Source organism: Cygnus olor, chromosome 17 (genome assembly GCF_009769625.2).
Source record: "Cygnus olor isolate bCygOlo1 chromosome 17, bCygOlo1.pri.v2, whole genome shotgun sequence".
Lineage (NCBI taxonomy): Eukaryota > Metazoa > Chordata > Aves > Anseriformes > Anatidae > Cygnus > Cygnus olor.
In genome coordinates this window covers 7,543,160-7,554,022 of record NC_049185.1, presented here as the reverse complement: position 1 = coordinate 7,554,022, position 10,863 = coordinate 7,543,160, and the positions used below count along the sequence as shown (strand labels likewise).

General features: G+C 42.3%; 1 protein-coding gene across 2 annotated transcripts; it reads right to left on the bottom strand.

Moving 5' to 3' along the window:
• Positions 1 to 528: 528 nt before the first annotated feature.
• On the bottom strand, positions 529 to 10,163 carry PGAM5 (PGAM family member 5, mitochondrial serine/threonine protein phosphatase). Of its 2 annotated transcripts, none has more exons than XM_040577749.1 (6): positions 9,838 to 10,163; positions 6,457 to 6,635; positions 5,902 to 6,027; positions 4,694 to 4,782; positions 4,264 to 4,394; positions 529 to 2,328 (listed from the first exon to the last, which is right to left on the bottom strand). In XM_040577749.1, the coding sequence occupies exons 1-6, from the start codon at positions 10,110 to 10,112 to the stop codon at positions 2,178 to 2,180; spliced, it is 951 nt and encodes a 316-aa protein (XP_040433683.1). In that variant the 5' UTR covers positions 10,113 to 10,163; the 3' UTR covers positions 529 to 2,177. The 2 variants fall into 2 exon arrangements, with proteins under 2 accessions (XP_040433683.1, XP_040433682.1); XM_040577748.1 differs by having other exon boundaries at positions 4,264 to 4,397; positions 9,838 to 10,151.
• Between the last annotated feature and the right edge of the window lie 700 nt (positions 10,164 to 10,863).

Below are 10,863 nucleotides of genomic sequence, written 5' to 3'. Positions count from 1 at the left end.
TCAAAATGTATTTACTTAATGGGGCATAATGGTAAGTAGGTGGGGTTGATACCATGACACGGTTAAATTACTCATTACTCACATCCTTTGTGTGTGCGTGCACAATGAGGTTTGGTTATTAAGCCACTACTTAAGTACTTTCATAATCTTTAAGACAAAAGAAATCTGCATACAATAAAAATTATCTTAATACTATCTTAATTTGATATTTCATACACACACACACCTCAACTTAAGTGCCACTAAAACAATGTAGCTAATTTTTGTACCTGTGCAAAGATGTTTTGTATGCGCACTTGGGGCTACCACCACCAAGAATGGGGGGGGGGGAGGGAATAGAAAGACGTTTCTTCCACGTGTGTAAATAAAAAAAGTGCACTTAACCTTGACCTTTAGAAGACTTGTTAACACCTCTGCAATATGTACATAGTGTGTGGAATTTTCATCTTACTTGCCTTGGTGTTCCTGTTCCATGTGCTGGTAAATGACACAGCATTTTACTATTCAACTGAAGGGACAAGAAAGAAAGACAGACCAGTTATTTTATTCAAAACTTTTAAAAAGTTAATAGACAAAAACTGATAAATTATTCTCATTGCATCAATGAGACGTACATCACAATGATTTCCTGGTGCTCCTGGGAAACTTGCACTACAATTACTGTATTTTGTTCCCTACCAGCCCCAGTTTCCTTTAAGTCATTCTGATGTAGCAGTCCTGTACGAAACGAGCCATTAAATCTTGTTACTAGGTTCTGTGCCACGGTTATGCTTCATACAGCTCTGACAGAAGTGAGCTTGAGGTTTCTTCAAGATATTTGGGATAAGAGAACCTATTAAGACATGTAATGCCTTACTTTCACTGTACTGCAGCAGGTGCACTATCCATCACCAAGGCAGAGTATGCGTACGAAGAAACTTTTCAGTATTACAGGCATTGTGTGCTGACTTACTAGCGTGGCTCAGGTGCCTATCAAACATCCTTAAACTTAAATGCTTCTGAGCCTTTCCCCCAAAAATGACTCTTAGTTCTCAACCACGTGCGTTTTTCCTAGAACAAGTCCAGCAGTGTTAAAGTTGTACACAGGAGTAACTTAAAGCATTCTGCCTGATGTTTATACTCACACTTTGCCTAGACAAAACATTCCACAGATCCTTTTTCACTATTCGAGCAACAGCAGCTTTAAGCAGCAGTTTGCTCCAACACTGCAGAACCTCTGACCTGCAGTGCCATTACCTTGAATTCAGTGCTGTTATTTCAATACTCTGAAAGCATGGTACCAAAAATATAAAGGGGAGAAAGCAGGAAAAAAAAATGAAAAAAGGCTCAACTCCTTGCAAATCTAAGAGTAAGTAGAAGAACGCGCAGCTAACTACTTTACATGCCTTCCATCTTCGTGCTACAAAACTCACCCCTACATCCTTCTACATACCAAGTTTTAATTAAAAGGCTTTACAAGACTGAAAAACATTGTTCAGAACAGCTTAAAGTACTTACTGGGGATGCAGGAACACTTAAGATAAGCAGCAGTTAATTCTAGCACCGCAGCTCTGAGGCAAATGTTTTTTTTTTAACCCTCTTCTTTACAAGGCCCAGGCACAGCTTGCACGAGCATTTAGGGGGTAGAGGGGAACAACGAGACAACATAAACATACATCCTCAACAGCTTACAAATACTGAAGCCTTATCCCTTTGTCCTTCAAACAGCAAAATACCCTCAGTTCGTCACTTCCTCTGCAAGAGCTGGAACAAGCTGGCTCATCTTCAGTTTTAGCTGCAGTGTGATAAAGGCTGCTCTTTTCAGTTCCCGTATCATTATTTTCCTGCACAAGAAAAATATCCACAGGAGCAAGCTTTGGTTATAGAAATTCACAGGGGAATAAAAAGTCAGTGCTCTTGTAGCTGCTGAGCACACAGACATTCAATCTTTTTGTATTCCACAGATCAGCTTCAAGTTTTGGGGAATACTTGAGGACTGGACAGCTTCAGGCTTAGAAAGATTTCTTCTTTTCTGGACTGAAAGGCAGATATGAATAAGTATGAAGGAGGCAAGGGGCTAAAGAACATTTTAAGACAGCATCACATCTTAACAGATAAAAACCTAGTGGTACTGTAGCTGAATGTACTAGTGCAAAGAGTCTAGAGGCAGCTCCTGGGTAGCCAGCTGTGTCACTCATTCAGGTGCGCGTGATTTTATCTGGAGGCATGAAACCTGTGTCACCCAGTGTTCGAAGTGCCACTCTTCCATTTGGCCGTATCACCAAGTGAGTTATACTGCCATTGTTAAGAGACATTCGCAGCCAGCCTTCTGGGGGGAACTGCAATGCTCTATTAAGAAGAAAAAGAAAAAAAGAAAGATAAACATTACTATTCATTCATCAACAGCTATATTAACATGAAGTTGGCAGCATCACCTTCTGTTCCAGATAAGGAAAAAAAAAAAAAACATTGGTCATTTTGCAGCTTGCATGCAAATGCTCCTACAGAGTCAGCTTTGGGGAAAAAAAAAAAAAAAAAAAAAAAAAAAAGTATTGTGCAATTGACACCAAACTGCAGTTTTGGTAACTGGACCAGCGTCAAGAATACACTTCCATAAGCAGATTCCAGCAGATGGACGTGATTAATATAGACAGGATTAATTCAAATTGACAGAAGGTAGAAGCTCTAATGTAGTCTGGTTGCTGGGAGTGCTCTGAACGACCTAGTACCAAGCAGGATGACAGATGCTCTATGCGCAGCTGGTCATTAGGCCAAGTGCTGTACAACAAAACCCCGCGCTGTTCAAGACAGGTAGAGCAGACAGCTCACTTCTCCCCAGTAAGTCTCCCCAGCAGACCGCAGGCATAAGCAGCACACTGCACGTACGCACCTACCTCTGTTGGGAAGGCTAAAATAGCAAAAGTAATAACACCAGAGAAGAGGGAATGATATACAGTTGGTTCTAGTTACCAGCACGTGCCTATAGAAAGAATTCACCAGAACTATTTTCCTTCAGTGATATTGTTCCCCAGAAGAGAAAAAAGAGAGAACCTTGTGCTTTCTGTAGAAATACGGTCTCACAGGTCTTTTTAGCCTCCAGCTATTCTAAAATTCCTAACTGACCAGCCTCAGAGTTAAACCACTTGTAGTAAACAACTCAAGGAAATAAGAAGTTGTCTCAAACATCTTTTGTCTTAGATACTGAGGAAAAAAATGGTTTTTGACTCTACAACTGTCCTTTAGAAAGTCTAAAAAAAGTAAGTAACAGCTACAGTCAAGCTAAACTCAAAAGGAACTCTATATGGATTGCATGTAATTGTTATCAGATAGCCCATAATGGTAGATATCGAAGGTAAGGTGAAAAGAAGATGGAAGAAATAGCAATGAGAAAAAGTATAGAGTGTTTCAGAAAAAGCCTAGGTTGCAGAAAGACAATCTCTTCAGCACAGGGAAGAACACTCTGTGTACCTGATCAATAATCTTAAGTATAGCAATTTTGAAAAGCTCTAAAGCAGTCCACAGAGCAGACAGGCTAGCATATAACTAGCTCAGCTAAAATACGCTAACTGAAATTGTTGCAGCTATTGATCAGATTAAAGTTTAATCGTATCTATCCTGCTCAAGACAAATTACCTAACAGATACCACTTTGCTGATGAGGAGAAAGAATAAAGCAGATGCAGGTGACTGGATAGGGAGACAGGCAAAGATCCAGAACTGTTTTCTCCTTCATGGGCCACCTTGATGTTACTTGAAAGATGCCCTCTTCCCTACAATCCAATACTGGATGTTTTGCAAAAACACACTAATACAATTTGAACATAATACCAAAAAAAATTCAACTAATAAAGAATTCCCAAAACTAAATCAATCTTTCATTATGTAAGATCAAATTCACATCATCTCAAAGAGGCATCCAGTCAGATGCTCTATTTGTTGTCTTTTCCAACAGTCTACACGAAAGTATTATCTTCAGGATTGTGTGAAGCAGAAGCACGTGGTATTAAAGAGACTGTTCAGATGCACAAAAAGGTATCAAGTCTCATTGATTTGGCCATTTTCACTTTCACTGTAAAGTGTTCTAACTTTCACGTATTTCCTGTATCTCCAAATTTGTCCTGTGAAGTTGCAGGAGCAGTTGCTCACAATGCAAGCACTCACCTCCAACTACCTCAAACACACAAATCAACAGATCTCCAAGCTCAGCAGTGCAATATGCCAACACGATTTCAGCAAAGCTATGACCTTTTAAAGAACAGAGATGAACATGCAATGCAACACCTACCTGCAGACAATGTAGCGGATCACGTTGGCATGACAGACAAAGATCTCATAGCTGTCTTCTTCCTGCTTTGCATCAGCTCTATGAATAAAGTTTCGAAATGCAGCCTCAATTCGAGCTCCATCTTCGTAATACTGCTAATGGCACAGAGTTCAGAATTAAACATAACTCAGAGCAGCATGCGCCATTATCTGCGTTTGCAGATGGGCTACATCTTCTGACAATTTCTTCTTTAGAGGGGTCCACACTTGAGGCTCAACTAACACACAGATTTTTAAGTTATTTCACTGGTTCTGTACACTTACTGAGAAGGAAGAAAGTATGCAATTATCTACGGTTTATGATGAAAAGCATCAGCTCAGATACCACAAGTTATAGCTTTTGTCAATTGAAGTATATTCAAAAAAAATAAAAAAAAAAAGTAAAAAGTTACCACAGCTTCTGGTTTCCAGTGAGAGACTGGAGGGTCTGGTTCTATAGGCGCTCCCTCTCTCAGCAGATCAGTACTAATTTTTTTGACCCCTGAAATATTAAAATACACATTCAGAAAGGAGTTGTTACTTCACACGTCCCTGCAAACAGACCCACAACTCCACAATAGATTTTTTATACTCTTTGAGGAAGCCTTCCTCTCCACACTAAAGATATTTTAGTCTAAACATTTCCCATCAAGGTGTGTACATCTCTCCAACACAACTGTTTTGTCATCAACAAGGTGAAGTTTATTCCAGCTGAGAACAGACAAGACAATTTGGCATAGCAAGTTGACTTCCCAGTCTGCTGCATTTTGAAGAAATGTATTTGTAAAGGTATTAATCTTAAATTATATGGCAATTAATGTTTACTAATTAGGCTAATTAATGTTAATGCTACACTTTTGATATGTTAATATTTATATTAATATTTTAGTGTGAGGAAGGGGACTTCTCTTTTTAAAAAGCAGCATAAGCAAGAAAACAATCACTGAATATGTAAGAGAACTGACTTTTACCTAGTCATATCTGACTACGTGCTAAAATAACAAAAGAATGCCCTAGATGGAACTATCTACAGTCAGCTATCTTTAAGTTTAGATTCTGGTACGTCTGAATGGCAGAAAAAAAATAAAAAATAAAAAAACACATCCCAAAGCCCTACAAACAAAGCAGCCACTCACACAAATTACAAAAATACGTATCACCTTTGAGCATGCCACATCTTCCCCCGCAGGTAGGAGTAGCACAGCACACAATAAAGGCCTGTTAGCTAACCCACCGTGCATCACTACAAGAACTGGAGTTTAAGGCCCTCTTCTCACTTGCACTATTGGCCCCTGAGACCATCAGGGTTGTCTCAGTCCTTACCTGACCTGCAACAGCCTTTGCTTTACAAAAAGCTTAAGAGAAGAGTAACCAGGAGAGTTATCCGACATAGGAACACATACAGGCACCAGCCAGTCACTCAGAGAGGCAGCTCCCACTTATATTTTTAAAGATAAACTGGAAACCAGCAGAATTAGGGGTGTTTCTTTACAGACATATTCACATAGGTCTAGAAGTTGGCTAATAATGGCTCAACTACACCTTAAGAACAAGCTTAAAATTTTACTGGAAGCAGTTTTAAGAATGAGAAGATACTGAAAAATTAACAGAAGTCACTTACCTGGGAGGTATTTGCTTATGATTTCAGTTGTTTCAGTTGCTCTTGTCATGGAGGAGTGGATAATCTGATCAAATTTCAACCCCAAGCTTGCTAGCCTGCGTCCCGTCAATTCAGCCTGCTCTCGACCTTAAAAAAAATGATAGATCAGGAAATTAACAAACACAACCCATTGTTTAAAGAGAAACCTAGCTCCATAACTACCTTTGAGATAAGATTAAGACAAAAGTCTTAGCCCTGCGGAATTACATCAGCTAGTGTGAAAATTTGCTGAAAAACCTTAAAAGAACAGGAAATTTCCTTTATGAAGTTTCTTTAGCATTAAGAGTTTTTCAAATGCCAAATAGCACGTTCTAATGTTTGGATTTAGAGGATCAAAAACTGAAAAAACAGATTTACTTGTACCATCTTTCTGACACAAAGGATCCAGAACGTGGATTAAACTTTGGCAGTGAGACCAGAACAGAGCTGGGTTACCAACCCGTACTCATAAGGACGGCAGCGCATGACAAGCACTTTTCTTAAAGTAAAAAGAATGATGTTTTTAGTAATACATACCAAGTGGGGTCAGAGTTCTATCTTTATCAGCCCGGCCATCTAAATTGTATTGTGAATGACGGATGAGGAAGATGTGCCTGGTGGCTTTTGCTTTGCAGTGATCTAAGCGGGAGGCAAGTTCTTCTTCCCCAGTTTCTTCATTTTTCTTCTTGAGGTTGATCAGAGCCAGTGGTTCACGTCTAAACACGCACATTTAAAACATCATTTGACAGATATATTCAATAATTTCAAAAGTCTCCTCTAAATGAATTCTAGTGATTAAAAAAAGCAAACAATGAAGAGAGTTAAATCCTAGTATAAACAGATGATGTCCACTAAAACACACAAAAGCTACAGCCTGTCTGGACAAGAAGATTATAAACATTACTGTGGTCTTTATATTGAACTCCTGATGATTTAATAATCATTCTCAAAATTTTCACTGAAAAATCACAGGCACCCCGGTAGGTTATTTGACAAGAAAAAAACAACCAGAAATGACACCCAGGAAAAGAAAAAGAGGTATTGACTGATTACAAAGCAATGAAAATGTTTCATACCTATAAGGCCCTGTGATAAACTAAACCTACAAAATTTGCACTTTATCAATCACATTAGCAACAACAACACAACAATATCCTAGAAATATTCCAGCTTTTTGAAGTGCACCCAGAGAATTATTTTGTGCTTTACATTAGGTCATATCAGGTCTCTCCAGGAACTTGATTTTTTATTTTTAAGCCTGAAGCATTTCTTTATCCTTTCAACTTTTTAAGTCACTCTCTCCCCTGAAGCCACTTTCATCTTTCTTCCATTTCGTCACGCTGCACACCAACCTCCCTCTCTGCATACCATCCATTGCCCTCCTCTTGCACATCACCCATTCCTCAAGAAGACACCGGGCAGAGCATCTTCCCCTCGTCCCCCCATGGAGGCAGATTAGCGGCAAAGATTTCCTGCTGCTAACACCAACGCTACACTATCACCATCAACCCTGTCCAAATCTGCCTCAGATTAGTCCTCTGGTCCCCTCCCTGCACTGAGCCTCTACCCGTTAATACAAATCTGCTGCTATGTCTCTCCATCTCGGATTATAAAATCCTTTCCCTTGATCTTATTCCTAAAAGAACAGTTAAATTGATTTACTTCATCACAGATTTCATTTCTTCCATTATTATAATTAAACCTGCTTCTTTATCTGTTTATCGATTTTTAATCGGGAGTATAATTTTATTCAGTTTGAGGCAAAGTAAGTTGGTCACAGAGAACTGCTGCCTCACATACCTGCAGTTCACAGCAAGGATGGCGTTTGCCTTAGTAAAGACATGATTTCTGTTAAAGAATGAGGCTCAACACATCCCTTAAACCATTCCTAACATTCAGCAAAGCATTAAAAATGAATCATCAGTCCAGTAACAAGTTCTGTTGCTATTTCACAGGATATGTCTTTTGATTCAGTAGACATGATGTTGTTAGAAAGATACATTAGAAAACTGAAAAAATGTCACAAAAATTCAAACACATTTGTAAACTAACATAGGGATTAACTCACCTATGGCAGAAACGCCTGACAAGAAATACCTGAGCAAAAGTCCTGCCCTCTCATCCTCCAGCACCTCTGCAATTACTTTATGCTAACATGTGCTTTGAAAAGCAGCAGATGCTTTAACAAGTCATGAGGAGATAACCCAGCTTAACTACAGTTTTAGCATAAGCTATTTTCAAAAGAAAAATACGAGCAGGAAAACTTTTAATACTGCTAAAGCTTATCTTCACTAGGTTCTTTTAGGCTGCCAAAATTCACAGGTTGGCAAATGGAGTTTTCTGTACTCCCTCCTAAAAAAAATCCCCTAAGATCATAACTGGACAGAACTTTGCTGAAAAGCAACAGCAATATCTAGGACCGTCTTTAAACGCAATTAAACAGCAAATGCCATTTAATCCACAGCAGTGCCCTTTTCACCTCTCTTCCAGGAAGCCCTGCATGTCACTGAAACACATCAGTCAGCCTGACAATTTTTTAAATTCTTGTAACACACTTAAAAATCCAGATATTTCGAGTTTTATTCCTCATAAAACTATTTGCAAGAACCACTCAAAAAATGATTCCACAAAATTTAGACAATAATGAAAAGCTTTTTTTCTCCTATCCCACACCAAGCTTTCCAGTTAATAGGAGCTTAATTGGAACACCTTTCACATATAGTGCTGGAAAGTGAAACAAAACTGTAACTAGTCTTCTCCAAAAACTGAACAGTACAACATGCTCCTGCACATACAGGAGACCCATGCAACACCCTGGGTGTATCACCTGATCAGATCAACAGGATGTCTGTAAATAAGGTATTCGCATTCTTCTGTTTCAAACTTCACAAGGACAGTTGTTAAAAGAATATTAATATATGTGGTTATCTGCTCACAGAACTGTTCCCCCAGCCTGCCCCCCCAGGAGAAGTGTATTTATAAGGCATTTAACAACCTCACACATTAAGTGTTTCTGTCAACCTCACCCCAAAGTCAGAAGTAAGATCTCAGACAGGTATTGCCAAAGCCACACAACAGGTGGACAATGTGGAATAGTCAAACGGAACAAGCTTGCGATGATTATTTGCATAACACACTTCCACTGTTTGCACACTCTAACAAATGGTGACGTAGAACATTGCCCTTAGCTGCTATTAAATATCATCCAGCTGCATTTATTCGAGCAGTTGTGACAGCTCCATCAGTTATAACGCAACCCCTGCTTCCTGACCTGGTAGCACTGAGGTGCTGCCGGCACAGGCACACAGCGAGGTCACAGCACTCAGACTGGACCCGAGAACCCCCCACAGAGCCAGTCCTTAGCAGGAGCAGAAAGGCCAGGACCTGCAGCTAAACAGGCAGCTTCAGCACCTACCTCAGGGTGACTTTTTAACACGGTATAACCTTATTTAATGAAAGTCGGTTTTATTTTTGCAATTGGGGTGTAAAGGCCCCTATTTATACAGGCATTTCATACTAGAGCATCACAAAAAAAAATAGAAAAACGATAATAATAAAAAACCAGGATACAATAAAAGTCTGTTAGTGCTTAAGTTTGGCTTTACCACGATTAAACCGGAGCCTGACACAAGTCTCCCCGGGGCGATAATCCCAACAGCCGGAACCTAACCGAGCCCAAGCTCAGCCCACACACTCGCACCCCCTCCCCAACCCCTCAGAGCCCCGGTACCCCTCGGGCGGCTCAGCGCCACGCCGGACCCGGCCCTGTCAGCGCCGAGGGCTGAGGGCAGCGCCCGGGCCAGCCGCGCTTCCCCTCCCCGCGCTGAGGCGAGCGGCGCCCCGCGGGCAGCTCCCCCCGGGACGGCACCGGGCCCCGCGCTCCCCCCCGGCCCCTCCCCGTCCCCCCTGGCCGCCCACCTGTCCCAGTTGCTGTCCCAGTAGCCGCCGGTGCCCCCCGCTCTCTCGATCCAGCCGGCGGCCGGCGGGCAGGAGGCGGCGGCGGCGGCGGGCGGCAGCAGCAGCAAGCCCTGAGGCGCGGCGGGAGCGGCGGGCACGGCGGCGGTCCCCGGCCGCGGCTCGGTGTCGCCTCCCCCGCTCCGAGCCGGCGGCTTGCCCACGGCCACGGCAGAGAAGAGCACGGAGCCCCCGGCCAGCCCGCAGGCGGCCAGCGCCAAGGCGCGGCGGAACGACATGGCGGCGGCGGGGGCCGCGTGCCTCGCCTCGGCCTCGGAGCGGCCCCGCCCCGCACGGAGCGCGGCGGGAGGCGGGGGGCGAGGCTCCGCCGCGGGCTCCCTTCAGGAGGGAAGGCCCCGGCCAGGCACCGGACCGGGTCCCGGCCCGCTCTTCCCGGCTGCGTGTGGGGAAGGGCCCGGTGCGGTGCCCCGAAATGGCGGCGGAGCGTGGAGGGGCTTCCCCGGCGCTGGGAGAGGAGGGCCGAGGGAGGCTTGGCCTCGGTGGGATGCTGTAGTGGTGGGGAATGCCCGCAGCAGGGCAGCTATATGGCTCAAAGGAAATATGTCCCATGTAGGTCAAAGGAAAGGAATGTTAATTAATGGTTCGTGGCGACGTGAGCTGCCTTTAAATTACCGTGCCTGGGTGCCACTAAAGTCCATCCGTAATAGCATGTATTTCTGCACCAGTCAATTTAGCTTGCAGCAATCATGTATTACTTCATATGTACTTCCTTCGGTTGTTTTCTGAATCAAGGAAAAAAGAAAATAAATCTCTGTTGTTCAACAGATAAATTCGTCTTTTTTTAAAAAATAATAAAAAAAAATGCTCCCCTTTAAACCTCACCCCAGAAAAGCAGAGATTTTTATCCCCCCAAAGAGAGACAGTACCAGTAATCTGTGCAATCCGCTAGTCTGCTATTGGTATTCATTTTTATGCAGAAAGCACTCAAATTCTATACATATAATATACAAATCTATATGCAATATTATT